Source organism: Papio anubis, chromosome 17 (assembly GCF_008728515.1).
Source record: "Papio anubis isolate 15944 chromosome 17, Panubis1.0, whole genome shotgun sequence".
Lineage (NCBI taxonomy): Eukaryota > Metazoa > Chordata > Mammalia > Primates > Cercopithecidae > Papio > Papio anubis.
In genome coordinates this window covers 15846012-15866266 of record NC_044992.1, presented here as the reverse complement: position 1 = coordinate 15866266, position 20255 = coordinate 15846012, and the positions used below count along the sequence as shown (strand labels likewise).

The 20255-nt window shown below is 44.8% G+C and overlaps 2 protein-coding genes across 19 annotated transcripts in view; one reads left to right on the top strand and one right to left on the bottom strand.

Moving 5' to 3' along the window:
• The window catches only part of PIGL (phosphatidylinositol glycan anchor biosynthesis class L), a 112803-nt gene extending 100327 nt beyond the window's left edge, over positions 1–12476 (bottom strand). For all 6 annotated transcript variants that reach the window (XR_004179261.1, XR_004179260.1, XM_003912389.4 and 3 more), the window contains exon 1: positions 11761–12476. Coding sequence is in view for 4 of the 6 variants with exons in the window: in XM_003912389.4 (XP_003912438.3) it covers positions 11761–11995 (235 nt within the window). In the remaining 2 variants the exon portion in view is untranslated. The remainder of the gene's footprint in view (positions 1–11760) is intronic.
• Positions 12477–13658: 1182 nt separating this feature from the next.
• NCOR1 (nuclear receptor corepressor 1) overlaps positions 13659–20255 on the top strand; it is a 186426-nt gene continuing 179829 nt past the window's right edge. For 12 of the 13 annotated variants that reach the window (XR_002517843.2, XM_021928189.2, XM_021928193.2 and 9 more), the window contains exon 1: positions 13659–13870. The gene's annotated coding sequence lies outside the window, so the exon portion shown is untranslated. The remainder of the gene's footprint in view (positions 13871–20255) is intronic. The other variant, XM_021928191.2, reaches the window with a different exon arrangement.

The following is a 20255-nucleotide window of genomic DNA, read 5'->3' as shown; positions in this document are numbered from 1 at the left end:
AAACAAAATGTAGTGTGTGTGTATATATATATATATATATATATATACACACACACACACACACACACAATGGAATAATAAAGCTATAAAAAGAAATGAAGTTTTTTTTTTGAGACAGGGACTTGCTCTGTCACCCAGGCCAGAATGCAGCAGACTGATCAAGCTTACTGCAGCTTTGACCTCCTGGATTTAAGGGATTCTCCCACTTCAGCCTCCCAAGTAGGTGGGACTACAGGCACTTGCCACCCAGCCTGGCTAATTTTTTTATTTTTATTTTTTGTAAAGACGAAATCTCACTATGTTGCCCAGACTGGTCTTGAACTCCTGGTCTCAAGGGATCCTTCCACTTCGGCCTCCCAAAGTGCTGGGATTACAGGCGTGAGTCACTGAGCTCAACCAGAAATGAAGTTCTGATACATGCCACAATATGGATGAACTTTGAAAACAGTATGCTAATTAACATAAGCCAGGCATAAAATAACAATTATTATATGATTCCACTTATTCAAGTTACCTAGAATAGACAAATTCATAGATATAGGAATAATGGTGGTTACCAGAGGCTGGGGAGAGGAGGGGATAAGGAATGCTAAATGGGTATAGAGTTTCTATTTGGGATGATGAAATAGTGGTCATGGTTACATAATACTATGAAAGTGCTTACTGCCATGGAATTGAACACTTAAAATGTTTAAAATCGCCGGGCGCAGTGGTTCACGCCTGTAATCCTAGTACTTTGGGAGGCTGAGACAGGTAGATCACCTGAGGTCAGGAGTTCAAGACAAGCCTGGCCAACATGGTGAAACCCTGTTTCTAATAAAAATATAAAAAATTAGCTGGGCATGGTGGCGGGCACCTGTAATCCCAGCTACTCAGAAGGGTGAGGCAGGAGAATTGCTTGAACCTAGGAGGCAGAGGTTGCAGTGAGCCGAGATCATGCCATGGCACTCTAGCCTGGGCAACAAGAGTGAAACTCCATCTAAAAAAAAAAAGTTTAAAATGGTAAGTTCTTGTTATGTATGTCTTAACACAATTTAAGTAATATTAAAAACTGGATTCTCAATGAATAAAATCTTTCAATTATGAATTTTTTGGGATTACAGGCGTTATCCCTATAAAACAGAAATTGTCTTTAAAATTCTTCAGCAACTTTTTAAAGGATCATTAAGATAAAAAAATTAAAAAGGCCGGGCGCAGTGGCTCACGCCTGTAATCCCAAACTTTGGGGGGGCCAAGGTGGGTGGATCACCTGAGGTCAGGAGTTTGAGACCAGCCTGACTAACATGGAGAAACCCCATCTCTACTAAAAATACAAAATCAGCCGGGCGTGGTGGTGCATGCCTGTAATCCCAGTCACTCGGGAGGCTGAGGCAGGAGAATAGCTTGAACTTGGGAGGCAGAAGTTGCAGTGAGCTGAGATCATGCCATTGTACTCTAGCCTGGGCAATAAGAGGAAAATCCCGTCTCAAATAAAAAAAAAGAAAAGAAAATTATGAAGAAAACTGAGCACATATCTCTGCAGATCAAGAAACATTGTCACATGATATTATCAGCCAATATAGCCATATTTGCGAGTAGTGTCATTTCTCATTATTCCCAAAAGGATTGCATTCATATCGACTCTTACTAATGAAATTGCTACCTTTCACTGGGTGTGGTGGCTCACGCCTATAATCCCAGCACTTTGGGAGGCCAAGGTGGATGGATCACTTGAGGTCAGGAGTTTGAGAACCATTTATTCCATTACTAATTTATTCCACTCTTTTTTTTTCTTTTGTCACCCAGGCTGGAGTGCAGTGGTGCTATCACAGCTCAATGCAGCCTTAACCTCTGGCTCAAGCTATCCTCCCATCTCAGCCTCCCGAGTAGCTGAGACCCCAGGCACATGCCACCATGCTTGGCTAGTTTGTTTTTTTTTTTGCAGAGACGATGTTTCACTATGTTGCCCAGGCTGGTCTTGAACTGTTGGGCTCAAGTGATTGTCCTGCCTTGGCCTCAAAGTGCTGACATTACAGGCATGAGCCACTGCCCATTCCATTCTTTTTTTTTTTTTTTTTTTTTTGAGACAGGGTCTTACTCTGCCTTGTAGGCTAGAGTGCAGTGGCACAATCTTGCTCACTGTAACCTCCACCTCCCAGGTTCAAGCGATTCTCCTGCCTCGGCCTCCCGAATAGCTGGGAATACTGGCTTGTGCCACCACGCCTGGCTAATTTTTGTATTCTTAGTAGAGACGGAGTTTCGCCATGTTGGCCAGGCTGGTCTTGAACTCTTGGCCTCAAGTGATTCACCCACTTCAGCCTCCCAAAGTGCTGGGATTACAGGCCTGAGTCACAGCGGCCAGCCCCAGTCTATTCCATTCTTTACAGGATGCACTCAATACTTAAAATCATATTTAAAAAAATTTCAAAGATATTGAGTTGGAAAGAACAAAGTTAGAAAGACAAGACTAACACTTTGAGGCTAGGTCTAAATATATCTCAATATGAAAAACTTTGGGTCAGGTGCAGTGGCTCACACCTGTAATCCTAGCACTCTGGGAGGCCGAGGCGGGCAGATTGCCTGAGCTCAGGAGTTTGAGACTAGCCTGTGCAACTCGGCGAAGCCCCGTCTCTACTAAAATACAAAAAATTAGCCGGGTGTGGCGGTGTGCGCCTGTAGTCCCAGCGACTTGGGAGGCTGAGGCAGGAGAATTGCTTGAACCTGGGAGGCAGAGGTTGCCGTGAACCGAGATTGCACCACTGCACTCCAGCCTGGGCGACAGAGCCAGACTCCGTCTCCAAAAAAAAGAAAAAACTTTGAAGAATTATTAATGATTAAAAGCAATATTAAGGCCTGGCATGGTGGCTCATGCCTGTCATCCCAGCACTTTGGGAGGCCAAGGCGGGTGGATTACTTGAGGTCAGGAATTTGAGACCAGCCTGGCGAAACCCTGGCTCTACAAAAATACCAAAATTAGCTGGTTATGAGGGTGGCACGTGCCTGTAATCCCAGCTACTCGGGAAGCTGAGGCAGGAGAATCACTTGAACCCAGGAGGTGGAGGTTGCAGTGAGCTGAGATCGTGCCACTGCACTCCAGCCTGGGTGACAGAGGGAGACTCTGTCTAAAAAAAAAGCAATATTAAAAATAACCTCGGCCGGGTGCGGTGGCTCAAGCCTGTAATCCCAACACTTTGGGAGGCCGAGACGGGCGGATCACGAGGTCAGGAGATCGAGACCATCCTGGCTAACACGGTGAAACCCCGTCTCTACTAAAAAATACAAAAAAATAAGCCGGGCGAGGTGGTGGGCGCCTGTAGTCCCAGCTGCTCGGGAGGCTGAGGCAGGAGAATTGCGCGAACCCGGGAGGCGGAGCTTGCAGTGAGCGGAGATCTGGCCACTGCACTCCAGCCTGGGCGACAGAGCAAGACTCTGTCTCAAAAAAAAAAAAAAAAAAAAAAACCTCATAAGTTCTATTTAGGCAACATGGCAAATCAGATATGCAGAGAAACCCTCAGGACGAATACCTGAACATGTGAGATAAAAGGCAAACGTGTTCTAGAATGCATGGTTTAACTAGCAGGAACGTAAGGGATATCCTTGATGGACTAAAACAATAGGCAGACATGAATCCTGAGAGGTATTATGGGGCTGACCCAGAGCACTTTGTGAACATCTGCATATCCTTGGTGGCCTAAAGTCAGGGGAGCAGGAGATAAAGCTTGGACACAAATAAGGAGACCTTCACATAAAGACAGGACCTTCAAAAGGCAACACCTTCTCTGGATGAACCAGGAAAAAACTTGCCCTAGACAGATATGATGGGGCTACTTCCTATCCGTAGGCTTGGTTCTAGCAGAAGGGAAAATAAGACAAAATGTCACCGCCTAAGAATTGCTAACCACATACTCTCTTTTACTTGGTGTGATAGACTGTATTTTCCAAAAGTAGCGAAAGCAATATTTCTAGTCCCACACGCACTTCTAGAATGTCTACATTCCCCATTAGGAGGTGGAATCTAATCCTCTCCTTGAACCTGGATGTGGCTTATGATATTGCATGATTTTCAAGGATAGATCCTGAAAGGAAATATGGTTATCCCTAGCACAGGTCTTTCTTAGGACACTTGCCCAAGAACTCAGCCACCAGGTTGTGAGGAAGCCCAAGTCACATGGATATACCGTATGTGGATGTTCTGGTTGACATCTGTAGCAAAGTCCCCAGCTGACAGCCAGATATATAAGTGAACGAGTATTCAGGTGATTCCAGTCCCTAGTCTTTGGGTTCTCCAAATGAGGTACTAAACGTTGTGAGGCAGAGACAAGTATACTTCGTCTGAGACCATGAGAAAAAAGGTGATTGGTTTTTCTTGTTTTGTTTGTTTTTGAGACAGGGTCTCAGTCTATAAGGCATGATCATCATAGTTCACTGTAGTCACAAACTCCTGGGCTCAAGTATTCCTCTACCTCAGCCTCCCAAGTAGCTGAGACTACATGCAGGTGCCACCAAGATCGGCCTTTTTTTTTTTCCTGGTCTGGCTATGTTGCCCAGGCTGAACTCTTGAGTTAAGTGATCCTCCTGCCTCGGCCTCAGAAAGTGCCAGGATTATAGGTGTGTGCCAGCACACAGGCTGGAAAGATTTAATTACGGTTTTAAGCCACACGGTTTTGAGACAATTTGTTACACAGCATTCCATGAATGCTCTTGGGTTGATCCCTGAATTTATATGACCTCTGTGGCCTGAAAAATCTCAATCTAAAATTTTAGAGTGATCACAGGTAGATAGTGTGCCAGCCTGGCTGAAACTCAAACAAATCACCAGAATGTTCACCACCATCTGGGTTCTAGAAACGTAACCAAAAAGGCCAGGCACGGTGGCTGACGCCTGTAATCCCAGTACTTTGAGAGGCTGAGGCAGGTGGATCACCAGGTCAGGAGATCCACAGACCATCCCTGGCCAACCCCTGGTGAAATCCGTCTCTTAAAAAAGCATAAAATTAGCCGGGCATGGTGGCGGATGCCTGTAGTCCCAGCTACTCGGGAGGCTGAGGTAGGAGAATGGTGTGAACCCGGGAGGCAGAACTTGGAGTGAGCCGAGATCGCACCACTGCACTCCAGCCTGGGCGACAGAGCAAGACTCCGTCTGAAAAAAAAATAAGAAAGAAAAAACAGAAACGTGCTTACATTAAAAAAAAATCACAAAATACACATGGAACCAAGTCACCCAGAATGAATTACTAGAACAAAGAACAGAATCAGATATACAGACTGCAGAAACTGGAATTATTAGAGGCAGATATAAATGTTTAATATAGTTAAAGAAATTAAAGAAGATATTGAAGTATGAGAAAGTAACAGACTATATTTGCAAAAGGAATGTCTACACATAAGAACAGATTAATGGACACAATGACATAATCATCTGAATATACATATTTAAGACATTAATTATAAAACTATTAACAGACAGTAAAAAAGGCCAACATATAATAAATGTAAGCATACCATAATATCAGAGACACAAAGGCTTTATATTGGAAATGTCAGTTCTCCTTTTATTAATCAGTAGAGTCAGTGAAATTCCAATAAAAATGCCAGCAAGCGCTGTGCACTGTGGTTCATGCCTGTAATCCCAGCACTTTGTGAGGCCGAGGCGGGTGGATCACAAGCTCAGGAGATCGAGACCATCCTGGCTAACACAGTGAAACCCCATCTCTGCTAAAAATACAAAAAAGTTAGCCAGGCATGGTGGCACATGCTGGTAGTCCCAGCTACTTGGGAGGTTGAGGCAGGAGAATCGCTTGAACCCGGGAGGTGGAGGTTGCAGCGAGCTGAGATCGCGCCACTGCACTCCAGCCTGGACGTCAGAGCGAGACTCTGTCTCAAGGGGAAAAGAAAATGTCAGCAAGATTTTTCCTTGAACATCACCAAGCTAATTCTAAAATGTATTTGGGGGCCGGGCATGGTGGCTCATCTTGTAATTCCAGCACTTTGGGAGGCCTAGGAGGGTGGATCACCTGAGGTCAAGAGTTGGAGACCAGCCTGGCCAACATGGCAAAACCCTGTCTCTACTAAAAATACAAAAATTAGCTGGGCGTGGTGATGCATGCCTGTAGTCCCAGCTACTCGGGAGGCTGAAGCAGGGGGATCACTTGAATCCAGGAGACAGAGGTTGCAGTGAGCGTAGATCGTCCGTGCAACAGAGTGAGGCTCTGTCTCTCCACATAAAAAAGGTATTTGTAAAAAAGGGTCAACAACAGCAAACATACCCTGAAGAACAGTCAGAAGGCTATTCATATCAGATAATAGAGCTTCCATAATATAGTGTAGCTTTTTTTTTTTTTTTTTCCCCTGAGACGGAGTCTTGCTCTGTCACCCAGGCTGGAGTGCAGTGGCACAATCCTGGCTCACTGCAACCTCCGCCTCCCAGGTTCAAGTGATTCTCCTGCCTCAGTCTCCCGAGTAGCTGGGACTACAGGTGCACATCACCATGCCCAGCTAATTTTTGTATTTTTAGTAGAGACAGGGTTTCACCCTGTTGGCCAGGATGGTCTCGCTCTCTTGAACTAGTGATCCACCCATCTCTGTCTCCCAAAGTGCTGGGACTACAGGAGTGAGCCAACACGGCTGGCCTAGTGTAGCTTTTATAAGCTGCAGTAATTAAGATAGGGTTGTTGAAATGACTAAAGTGTATAGACCAGAATTACATACAAATCTAATATATGAGAGCTGGCAGTGCAGTCTAGAGAAGAAGCCTGGGCGGAATTGGTTTTCCTGACTCCAGTCTTTCCTTCCAAACCATTCTCCACATTGCCACCAGAATCAGCTTTTTTTTTTTTTTTTTCCTTTTTTAAATAGATGGGATCTCACTATGTTGACCAGGTTGGTCTTGAACTCCTGGCCTCAAGTGATCCTCCCACTTTGGCCTCCCAAAGGGTTGGGATTACAGGCATGAGCCACCATACCTGGTCCAAGACGGAGCTTTAATTTTTGAGACAAGAGTCTAGCTCTGTCGCTCAGGCTGAAGTGTAGTGGAGCAATCTTGGCTCACCGCAACCTCTGCCTCCCGGGTTCAAGCAATTCTCCTGCCTCAGCCTCCCGAGTAGCTGGGATTACAGGCATCCACCACCACGCCCGGCTAATTTTTGTATTTTTAGTAGAGATGGGGTTTCACCATGTTTGCCAGGCTGGTCTCGAACTCCTGACCTCATGATCCACCCACCTCAGCCTCCCAAAGTTCTGGGGTTACAGGCATGAAGCACTGTGCCTGGCCAAGAATGAGCTTTCTAAAACACAAAACTGATTATGTTACTTCTCTACCATATATATTCAATGACATCCTACTACATAAGAGATGCATCTATTAGTAGGTATTTTAGTGGTCACATAAATTGGAGGAATACTGGATTAAACCAAGTAAAAGTTTTTTACAGCAATGCTTCTCGAAGATGTTGATATTCTCATACAGACTGTAAACGTCTACATAAAGGATAGCACATCTGGCTATTCTCCAAAGTTGACCAAGGCATTCTTTTTATTTTATTTATTTATTCTGAGTTGGAGTCTTGCTCTGATGCCCAAGCTGGAGTGCAGTGGTACCATCTCTGCTCACTGCAACCTCTGCCTACTGGGTTCAAGCGATTCTCCTGTCTCAGTCCCCCAGGTAGCTGGGATTACAGGCGTGTGCCACCACACCTGGCTAATTTTTGTATTTTTAGTAGAAATGGGGTTTCTCCATGTTGGCCAGGCTAGTCTGGAACTCCTGACCTCACGTGATGCACCTGCCTCGGCCTCCCAAAGTGCTGGGATTACTGGTGTGAGCTACTGTGCCTGGTCTCTTTTTTTAAAATAGCAGCTTGATGAACTAATGTTCCTTGGAACATACACTGGGAATCAATTTAGATATTTCATCAACTGACAAGGCATACAAGGCAATGTGAGAGGCAGATTGGGTGTAACGGTTTTAGAACAGAGAAAAACCACGGGGTCCTGGCTTCTTCACACTGTAGCTGGTCACTTTGGTTGTTAGTTAAACTTCGTGATTCAGTTCCCATACTTGTATAATGGAGAAAACAATAGTACCTATCTCATAGAGTTGCTGACAGGATGAAATGAGCCACCAATAACAAAGCAATTATTAGTTTTTCCCTGCTTCTCCCCTTCTCTTAAACTGAAGATCTTGTTAGAATGAATTATTCATGCGAATCCAAGAGTTACTGATGCCTTTACTACTGCTTGCTTCCTATATATATCTACTCCTATTTTTAAAGTCCAGCTCAAAAGAAAACCAATTTGGAGATTTCCTTAATCTAAAACCCTGAAAAGAGATTTAATGCTTTTTTCCATTTTGTGTCCATAGTACTTTCTCCATCAAAACATCATAGCTTTCATTACATTACAAATCAATAGCTTCCTGTTTTTCATATTAGTATGTTAAGTCAGCAGAATAGATAATGTTTAATCCATACATGTTTGAATGACTTGTGAATTTAAAAAGTGATTTTAAAAATTAGGCCCGGAGCAGTGGCTCACGCTGTAATCATTATTTCCTCTGAATCCAACTTACCATTTTTTCTTGTATGTTAATTCATGTTTGGTTTATTTTATAAAGACAGGGTCTTCCTCTGTCACCTGATATAAGAGCTGGCAGTGCAGTCTGGAGGGGAAAGGCTCTAGACAGAACAAGATCCTGTTTTATAAAATAAACAAGCAAGCCATGCTCGGTGGCTCATGCATGTAATCCCAGCACTTTGGGAGGCTGGGACAGGCGGATCGCCTGAGCTCAGGAGTTCGAGACCAGTTTGGCCATCATGGTAAAACCCTGTCTCTACTGAAAATACAAAAATTAGCCTGACGTGGCCAGGCGTGGTGGCTCACACCTGTAATCCCAGCACTTTGGGAGGCCGAGGTGGGCGAATCACTTGAGGTCAGGAGTTCGAGACCAGCCTGAACAACATGGTGAAACCCCGTCTCTACTAAAAATACAAAATTGGCTGGGCGTGGTGGTGCATGCCTGTAATCCCAGCTACTCGGGAGGCTGAGGCAGGAGAATCACTTGAACCCAGGAAGCAGATGTTGCAGTGAGCCAAGATCGAACTACTGCACTCCAGCCTGAGAGACAGGGTGAGACTCCATCTCAAAATAAAATGAAATAAAATAAAAAAAAAAAAAAAAAAAAAAAAACGAATAAAGAATAAATAACATACAAGAAAAAACAAAATGGATTCAGAGGAAATAATGAAAGACAATAAAAACATTGAGTGCCAAGTGCGTGCTCTCTCTCTATACATATATGTGTACACATATCTCTATGTATATATATATTTTGAGACGGAATCTCCCTCTGTTGCCAGGCTGGAGTGCAGTGGCGCGATCTCGGCTCACTGCAACCTCCGCCTCCCGGGTTCAAGCGATTCTCCTGCTTCAGCCTTCCGAGTAGCTGGGACTATAGGCGCAGACCACCACAGCCAGCTAATTTTTGTATTTTTAGGAGGGACGGGGTTTCAACACGTTGGCCAGGATGGTCTCAATCTCTTGGCCTCGTGATCTGCCCGACTCGGCCTATCAAAGTGCTTGGATTACAGGCATGAGCCACCATGCCCGGCCTATATTTTTTATTTGAACAAATTTTCAATTGTGGTCCCAAATTTTTATGAACTTTTTGAAAATAAGGGTAAGTTTATTAAAGAGCAGTACCTATAATGTTTTGCAAATAAAATCTAGGCTTCTCTTGAAGATCTTGTAACAAACTAGATTATCATTTGACTCCTATAGTTGTAATATAAAATACAAATACAACTAAAAGCTAGCCGGCTGGGTGCGGTGGCTTACACCTGTGGGCAGATCACTTGTCAGGAGTTCGAGACCAGCCTGGCCATCATGGTGAAACCTCGGCTCCACTAAAAATACAAAAATTAGCCCAGCATGTGGTGCACACTGTAGTCCTAGCTACTCGAGAGGCTGAGGTAGGAGAATTGCCATCCTGGCTAACACAGTGAAACCCCGTCTCTACTAAAAAAAACAAAAAAACAAAAAAATTAGCTGGGTGTAGTGGTGGGCACCTGTAGTCCCAGAAAGAAAGGTGTGAACCTAGGAGGCAGAACTTGCAGTGAGCCGAGATTGCGCCACTGCACTCCAGCCTGGGCAATAGAGCGAGACTCTGTCTCACACACACACACAAGAAAGAAATTTATAAAAAAATCAGTCAATGCTACAGGAAGTAATATATTAAGACAGATACTCTCATTAGTGTCAGTAAGAATGCAAATGGGTAGGCCAGGCATGGTGGCTCACACTTGTAATCCCAAGCACTTTGGGAGGCCAAGGTGGGTGGATCACTAGAGGTCAGGAGTTTGAGACCAGCCTGGCTGACATGGTGAAACCCCATCTCTACTAAAAGTACAAACATTAGCCAGGTGTGGTGGCAGGCGCCTGTAAACCCAGCTACTCGGCAGGCTGAGACAGGAGAATCACTTGAACCCGGGAGGTGGAGGTTGCAATGAGCCGAGATCGTGCCACTGCACTCTGGCCTGGGAGACAGAGTGAGACTCCATCTCAAAACAAAAAGAGTAAATTGGCATATAGTTTTTGGGAATGTGTTTTGCATGCAAAGCCTCAAAAGAGCCAATTTTAGAAATTAATACTAATGAAATAATATAAAATACATAAAGATGTTTTCTGCTCTTTGCAATAAACTAGGAAAAAACCTCTGAAGGTACAGACAATAAAGGATGATTAAGATTTATCCCAATGAAGCCATTTAACAAGCTATACATTTAGATCTAATTAATATGGGTAGATGTTTTAAGTTTCATGAGGACACTGCTCTTATCTAGCTTTTCACTTTTGTATCCCTAGGGCATAGAATAAGGCCTAGCACATAAATGTTTAATAAGTATTTGGTAAGTAAATGAAAAAGCAATGTTAAGTAAAAATGATATAAAATTTTATAAAATGTGATTTCTGTGAAGAAGCTGTATAGAAAAAGAATTGGAAAGACACACAACCAAATGGGAAAAGAGGTCATGGGCAATTTTACAAAACAGCTTTATTGAGGTATAATTTGACATACCATGAAATTCACCCATTGTATGTGTACAATTCAATTACTTCATTTATACAACTGTTCAATAATCACCATATTCCAGCTTGATGGTCAATATTTGCTTTGTCATTTGATCTTTTCTCTATGGTAAACAAAAATCTATTATTTGAAAGGTTCCTTCACTGAAAGCTGGGTGCAGTTGAACTCTAAAATTACCTACAAAATTACTTTCTTTGTAATCATCTATGTCTAATTCTTCAGTTTGACACATGCATGTTACTAGCACAAGTTGCATTTAAAGGCAGCAGGAAGGTCTTTCACTATTATTAAAAATTAACTTTAAGGATGGAGCAGGCACGATACAGTATAGATTGTTTCGTGAACTATATAGTAAGGTCAATATTCTTGCTCCTCTACAAATAAAAAAAAAAAAGTTCCACAGAATAACAAGTACAGGTGGAGTTACCATTGGAAATGCAGGTATTGAATGCAACCAACCGCAACTGTTTCTCTGCTCCTCAATCCTGCTAGCGTACTACGCGAGCTGCCGACGTCCCCCAACCCACCAGGTAAGCCAGCCGCTCCTGTCCCTAGCCTGTGAGGGGGTCAGAGGTAAGACCTTCGGTGTATTCACTTAGCTCCCTACGGAAAACTCTTCGAGAAGAAGGCGACTGAGATCGGTTAGCACTTAAATCCCTTTCACAGCCCCGGCTCCCATCGCCCCTCCTATGGCCTCCTACCTGCAGAGAAGCAGAGCAGGTACACCCAGTGCCTTAGGCGGGCCAAGCCTAGCACTGTGGGAGCAAAAAACATGGCTTCATCGTCAGGGTGCGCTATGGCCAGGAGGGTCCGGCTTTCGGCTCCCAGCCGTTCTCCCTGCTCCCGACTCTTCACTCGTTCTGAGGAGTCCCAAACCCAGAGGAAGCCCCATGCCACGACCGCCGCTGCCACACACAGGAGCCACATTGCTTCCATTACGGGTAAGTAGCATTGAGCCTGCGCAGTAGGAAAGGCTAACTGACCCCGACTCCGGCTGGAAAACGGCACCCGGGGATGTTGGGTTCCGCGGTTAAGTCCCTCCCCACCGACATGCTCCGGAAGCTTGAGGTTTTACCATTAAGGGTTCTCCTGTGTTTTAACACAAAAGTCGCCATGCCGTCCAGTTTCCTACCCTAGTCCTACCACACTGTACAATCGCTTTAAAAGGACGCGTCTTATATATAATCTACCACTTCTTGTCTTGTAGAAAGAGTGCCTTCCTCTTCTTCAACTCATTTTCGAACTCATTTCTTAAAACTCGGGCCTTTCTCGTAATTATAGGGTTAGATAGCCCGTTATCCGGATGACAGTTTTCCGAAACAGCCAGTTACACCAACTTTGTTTTTCCTTCTCACTTTTGGATGGCTTTTCTTTTTTTTTTTGAGAGGCTCTGTCGGCCAGGCTGTAGTGCAGTGGAGCGATCTCGGCTCACTGCAACCTCTGTTTCCCGGGTTCAAGCGACTGTTCTGCCTCAGCCTCCCGAGTAGTTGGGACTATAGGCGCGCGCCACCACACCCGGCTAATTTTTGTATTTTTAGTAGAGACAGTGGTTCACCATATTAACTAGGCTGGTCTGGAACTCCTGACCTCGTGATCCGCTCGCCTAGGCCTCCCAAAGTGCTGGGATTACAGGCGTGAGCCACCGCGCCCGGCTACTTCTTTCTTTTTTTTGAGTCAGGGTCTGGCTCTGGTCGCCCAGGCTGGAGTGCAGTGGCGCGATCTAGGCTCGCTGCAACCTCAGCCTCCCGCGTTCAACCAATTCTCCCACTTCGGCCTCCCCAGTAGCTGGGATTACAGGCACGCGCCACCACGCCCGGTTAATTTTTGTATTTTTAGTAGTGACGGAGTTTCTCCATGTTGGTCAGGCTGGTCTCGAACTCCTGACCTTAAGTGATGGGCCGGCCTCGGCCTCCCAAAGTGCTGGGATTTACAAGCGTGACCCACTGCGTCCTGTCGGGCCTGGCTTTTCTAAAGGAAAGTATGCGTGCGGTTACGAGGAACCGTCATTTCCCCGGCAGGGTAAGGCTGAGAGTGCACTTAACAGTCGCGAGGGCCACAGGCTCCTACTGCAAGTAACTTAAGGTTAAGGAGCAACATCGTGGACAAATCGGCCTCGCCCAGCATTTCAATGAGGGCTTGATGCGAATTCCAGCCAGACCCCTAGAAAGTATCTTGGGCAGGTCGAAATGCACCCCTCCGGCTCCCAGCCACGAGGGGGACCTGGCTTCCCTCTCCGCGGCTCCGGACAGAGGAGGCCGCCACCGCCCCGCCGCCGAGGGGTTGCAGGGTCCCTTGCACGGCCTGGCGTTTTTCCTTTTCCCACGCCTGGGGAAGGCCTCAGGCGCGCAGAACAGACTGGCTCGCGGGGGGCGCACAAGCCCAGGGCGCGATGGCAGCCGCGCTGGATCCGGCTGGGCGCTGCCCGGCCCCGTCTCCGTCCGAGAGGACCGCCGCTGCCAGGCCTAGAGGAGACGTGAGGAGACCGGGCGCGGCGCGACCCAGGAAGCTCCGCCGAGGTAGGAGAGGCGCCCGGCCAGCGGAGGGAGTCGGTCTCCCAACTCTCCGGAAGGAGGAGGAGCCGGCGCCGGAGCCGCCTTAGCCGCGGCTCCCCGGGCTGGGGGGAGGGAGAGGGGTTGAGTCAAGATGGCGGCCAAGGTGGCGAAGCAGCAGCAGCGGCGGCGGCGGCGGCGGCTGGAGTGAGCGCCCGGCTCGCCGCGCCAAGCGAGGTCCCGGTGTAGGGCCGCGCGCCGGGACCGCGCCCCACTGCTCAGGCCGGGGCGCACGTCGGCTCCCACGCTCAGCCAGCTCCCGGTGAGTAGGCCCTGGCGCCTGCAACCCCGGCCTCCGGGCTCCTGTTAGTCCGGGGGCTTCCGAGGTCTCCCGGGGCAGCAGCCGCTGGGACGGTTTCTCCGCCGTGCGGGGTGTGTCGCAGGCCTGGGCAGGTCGGGACCCGTCCTGGCCGCCTGGCCTCTTCTCCTCGGTAGCCCAGGGGAGAGCCGGGCGCGGCGCGGAGCTCGGGCTCGGCTAGCGGAGGCTTATGGAGTTTGAAGGAAGAATGGGCTGTGGCCGGGCCGGGGCTGGTCCCGAGGTGTCCTGTGCGGAGGGGCGTGCAGAGCCTACAGGGCCCGCGAGGGAGAGCGGGCAGCCGGGGCCCCGGGTGGGGCCGGCGCAGGTGGCGGGCCTGGGCTCACTGAGGCGGAGTTGGTGGCCGACTTGGGAGTGTAGAAGGGGGCTAGGGAGGGTGACAGCCATGGACAAGTGCGAGCAGAGTAAATTAGTTCACCTTTCTAACAGACTGCTTCAGGGTGTAATGGCGAAGGCTGGGTACTGGTGGAGATGGCAAAGATCCGAACCCTATACCTCTGCCGTTTATTGTTGGTGTTTTCTTGAGCGAAGTCCGTGAGTGCACCTCTTTTTGGGGAGAGAGGAATTTGAGAAACTGTAGTTGTGAAATCAGCCTTTATGGAGAGGAGACTGAATTCTTCAAATTCACTGGATCAGGAATAGTCATGTATTAGAGGAATGGATGGGAATAAGTGATATGGACGAAAACTATTTGCTCAGAAAGTGTCAGTTTTCTTTATGTGATGTTGCATGCTGCGGTGCCTCTTCAACAGAGTTAACCTTGGAGAGTAGTGGTATAGGTAATTCTAATCTTTGGGATTAGTATGTAAACCTGCATCAGATTTGCTTCTCTAATTATATCCTAATTATATTGAAATTTACATTCCATGTGTGCACCCTGCTGAGGCAGTGATGGAAGGCTGAACATGGCAATGTGCAAGGAGCAACAGGCCTGGGATTTAAAAATGCCTACAAAGATTCATTCATTCGTTCAACATATCTTGATCAATAGCTGCTGATGCTGGGTCACATGTGATTGTCCTGTGGATAACTGAAGAGTTGATGGCATTGTTTAATTTTTAATAGCTTTTTGAAATGTTTTGATGTACCTTTTCATGAAGATATTTATTGGATGAACCAACTTGTACTTGCCCGGGCTCAGGAGCAGACCAATTTTAGAATGTTATTTAGACAAGGGTAACAATTACAGAAGAAGTAACCGCAAGTTACTGGAGAGGGAAATCTTGTATCTTTTTTTCTTCTTCTGTTAACATCCGGTGGAAATTTATTTATTTATTTTAGTATTTATAGTACCCAGTTGCTTGGCCTTGCTTTAAGCACACCTGTTAATGGAAGTCAAGATTAATTGTATATATGGATATAGCTATGTATAAAATGCTCACAGTAGGAACTGATTACTTACAATACTAAAATACTCTTTCCTTTTACAAAAGGCTTGCCATATGTTGAACTACTCCCCCGGAGAAAATATAATACAAAGTGTCTTGATTCTTGCTGTAACTATGTGACATTTTGGAACTTGATCAACCTTTCTGTGCTTCAGTTTCCTCATCTTTCATATTAGGTAAACATCTACTCTCCTAGGGTTGGCTATTGTGAGCCTAAAGGGAGTTAATAGTTATCAAATTGTTTTAAACAGACTGAAGGGGTTATATTTCTGTGAGGTGGTAACAGCTCCCTCTGGACTCCTGTAATGCTTTTTCTGCACATCTCTCGTGGCATTTACACTTTCAATCTTGTAGGTATTTATGTACCTATTTTATCTCTTGAGAGCAGGATAGGCACTTCTCTGATTTTATCTTTTTTTTTTTTTTTTTTTTTTTTTGAGATGGAGTCTCGCTCTGTCCTCCAGGCTGGAGTGCAGTGGCACAATCTTGGCTCATTGCAACCTCTGCCTCCGGGTTCAAGCGATTCTCCTGCCTCAGCCTCCCAAGTAGCTGGGACTACAGGCGCGTGCCACCACGACCGGCTAATTTTTTTGTATTTTCAGTAGAGGCGGGGATTCACCGTGTTAGCCAGGATGGTCTCGATCTCCTGACCTCGTGATCTGCCCGCCTTGGCCTCCCAAAGTGCTGGGATTACAGGTGTGAGCCACCATGCCTGCCTTATTTTTAATTGAATTTAAAAAACAGTAAAATTTGTGTTTTGCCTATCCTCTTAATCAAAAAAGAATGAAATGATGGAAATTAACTTATAGGCAAAATTAGATTAGTCAATAACTTCTGTAAAGCTTTTTTTTTTTTTTTTTTTTTTTTTTTTTTTTGAGACAGGGTCTCTTTTGCCCAGGCTGAAGAACAGTGGCTCGCTGCAGCCTTGACCTCTGGACTCAGGTGATCCTTCCACCTCAGCCTCCCCAAGTTGCTGGGACTACAGGCGCAGGCCACCATGGCTGGGTAATTTTTTTTTTTTTTTTTTTTTTTAGAGACAGGGTTTAACCATGTTGCCTAGGCTGGTCTCCAGCTCCTGGGCTCCAGCGATCTGCCTGTCTCAGCCTCCCAAAGTGCTAAGATGATAGGGGTGAGCCACTGCAACCGGCCTTAAAAGCATTTAAAAAAAGTTGTGTTATGAATTGGTGAGATTTTCTTTTCTTACCTTTGTTATCTGCTGTAGAAGGCAAAGGACTTTGGATAGACTGGGGGTTGATGTAGGTGAATGTCAGGCTGTTTGGTTTTTAAAAAATATGTTTTGGTTATTTGGTTTTGATTGTATTCTGTGATCTATCTTAGTTGTAATTTCAAATTCTTATTGATGCCTGGGAATGATATAACTCTTGCATATTTAGTTCCATCTGTTCTTTTACTTCAGATATTGGATTTTACTAGACTATGATACAAAACAACTAGTAAAGGTTGATCAGAATTTATTATGTATAATCTTATTTGTAGATTAGAGATTCATATATTTTTGTTTACTCACTTATTCAACCAGTATGAGGTGTTTTTTATGTTCTGGCACACTACTAGTAAATACTAGAGAGTTATAAAGTATAGTCGAGCAGGTCAGTTATATTCACAAATAACTCAGTCTATAGATTATCTTTTTTTTTCTTTTTTTTCTTTTTTTTCTTTTTTTTTCCTTTGAGACGGAGTTTCACTCTTGTCGCCCAGGCTGGAGTGCAGTGACGCGATCTCAGCTCACTGCAACTTCCGCCTCCCAGGTTCAAGTGATTTCTCCTGCCTCAGCCTCCTGAGTAGCTGGGATTACAGGCATGCGCCACCATACCTGGCTAATTTTTGTATTTTTAGTAGAGACGGGGTTTCACCGTGTTGGGCAGCCTAGTCTCAAACTCCTGACCTCGTGATCTGCCCGCCTTGGCTTCCCAAAGTGCTGGGATTACAGGTGTGAGCCACTGTGCCCGGCCACATAGATTATCTTATATTTGGTCCTTTCCAGGTTTGAGGATGTGAAAAATACATGTAATACATGTAAATGGTTAAGAAAACATTTTGTTTCTTTTTTTATTTGCCCTTTTTAAGAGCACTGAAAAACTATGAAAAGCTTCTGTAATGTAGTAATAACCGTATGTGGAGCATCTGTTTTTTATTTTGGTTTTTTTCTGGTGGCATTTTTCCTTGAACACTTACACTATTCTTCTACTATTTTTTCCTACCCCAGTAGCTTGTGTGGTCAAAATATTACTAGAATAGTCTTCAGATACAACCTATTTTTTTTTCTTTGCATTTGAAAGTCAGAGACTGTATGAAACACTGCAGATGTTCCTATGGAGTTCATCAGACAGTTTGCTTCTTCCATATGTGCTGCTGTTACTTTTATTTAACGACGATCTCAAAACCAACAAAATTGGTTAAAATAAAATGTTAATGGCAGAGCACAGTGGCTCACGCCTGTAATCCTAGTACTTTGGGAGGCTGAGGTGAGAGGACCACTTGAGGCCAGGAGTTTGAGACCAACCTACATAACAGAGTGAGATCCCATCTCTATAAAAAAATTTAAAAATTAGCAGAGTGTGCTTGTGGTTCCAGCTACTTGGGAAGCTGAGCCTGGGAGGTTGAGGTTGCAGTGAGCCGTGATGGTACCACTGCTCTCACTTCAGACTGGGTGATAGAGCAAGACCGTCTGTCAAAATAAATAAATAAATAAAGCTAATTTATAGAATGTAGAGTCAGATTATCTAGTCTTGTTTTACTTTTGATAAAACCAAAGGTCCCAGAAGTAAAGTGATTTATCTGCCTAAGTTGCTAAAGTTGGGCAATAGCGGAAATCTAAGTCTTTTCATATCCATTATAGTGTTCACTGTGTTACACTGTATCATCCATGGGATGAATCGATTTGATGATTGACACTTAAAAATTGGCCAGTGGCGGTGGCTCACACCTGTAATCCCAGCATTTTGGGAGGCCGAGGCGTGCAGATCACGAGGTCAGGAGATTGAGACCATCCTGGCCAACATGGTGAAACCCCATTTCTACTAAAAAAAAATACAAAAAATTAGCCTGGCGTGGTGGCGGGTGCCTGTAGTCCCAGCTACTCGGGAGGCTGAGGCAGGAGAATGGCTTGAACCCGGGAGGCGGAGCTTGCAGTAAGCTGAGATCGTGCCACTGCACTCCAGCCTGGGTGACAGAGCAAGACTCTGTCTCAAGAAAAAAAAAAAAAAAAATTGGAGTAATAGGAAATGAGAGATTACTCTGGATATTTAGCTTAGGTGTTGAATTTAAGATACTTCTTAATATTAAATTTCTGCAATGAAAATATAGTTTGAAAAAATTGATACTGATCTATGTCAGTGTTACAGTGATCAGGAATTATTTAGTTTGCTTAATTTTTAATCTGCCTTGATGAATATCTTCTTAAACAAAAATGTCTTTGAGGTTATCTGGATCCAGTGACACTTCATGGAATTTAAGTATTATAGTGATGGGAATTTTATTATGCCAGTGGTTTAAATACCTCTGAGGCCCAAACAAATAGCTTAAATAATAATAATAATAATTATTATTATTATTTTTGAGGCGGAGTTTCACTCTTGTTGTCCAGGCTGGAGTGTAGTGGCGCCATCTCAGCTCACCGTAACCTCCACCTCCTTGGTTCAAGCAATTCTCCTGCCTCAGCCTCCCGAGTCCCTGGGACTACAGGCGCCCGCCACGACGCCTGGCTAATTTTGTATTTTTTAGTAGAGACAGGGTTTCTCCATATTGGACAGGCTGGTCTCGAACTCCCGACCTCAGGTGATCCGCTCGCCTTGGCCTCCCAAAGTGCTGGGATTACAGGCGTGAGCCACTGCACCCGGCCTACAAGTAGTTTAAATTATTTTGTAAATTAGCTGTTGCCTGTTTTGCCTACTCTCAGACTTCTGGATTTTTTTTTTTTAAGTATGAAGGATTTCAATTGTTATATTAATATAAAAGCTTAGATAAATAGTACAAACATGAACCTTTTTTTTTTTTTTTTTTTTTTTTTTTTTTTTGAGACAGAGTCTCACTCTGTTGCCCAGGCTGGAGTGCAGTGGCACAGTCTCAGCTCACTGCAACCCCCACTTCCCAGGTTCAAGCGATTCTTGTGCTCAGCCTCCCAAGTAGCTGGGGTTACAGGCATATGCCACCATGCCCAGCTAATTTTTGTATTTTTAGTAGAGACGGAGTTTCGCCATTTTGGCCAGGCTGGTCTCGAATTCCTGGCCTGAAGTGATCTGCCTGCCTTGGCCTCTCAAAGTGTTGGGATTACAGGCGTGAGCCATTGCACTTGGCTGACTGTATTCTTTATGAATTTTTTTTACATCAAAAAGCTCATTTGTAATATTCATTTTCTTTATGTATTCATGCTATAAAATTTATTTTATTTAAATTTTTTAAAAATAGAGACGGGGTCTGACTTTTTTGCCCAGCCTGGTCTTGAATTCTGGGCTCAAGTAATCCTCCCACCATAGCCTCCCAAAGTGCTGGGATTATAGGCATAAGCCACCATACCCGGCCTATAAAATTTATTGTAAAGGAAAAGGCATATTCTTATTAAGCTGATAATCTTTACCTAAATACTGAAGCATAGCATATTTCTTTATTCTACTTGGGCTATTTTGTGTTGCATTAAGAAGAATTTTTTGTTTGTGTTTTCTTGTTACTATGCTTGCTTCTGGAATGCTCCTTTCCTCCCTTACTCTTCCAAACTCTACTACGTCTAAATTTATCCTATTTTTCAAGGGTTTGATCACATATTACATCATCCAGGAAGTGTCTCTCCTATTCCCTCTTCTCCAAAATGTATATTTTTTATTCTGGAAACTCTTGATCCTTTGCCTCTAGACCATAAGCCCTTTGTAGGCATGTCTGTATCTGAGTTTTAAAAAATTTTTTTCTTCTTTTCCCACTCCCAGAAT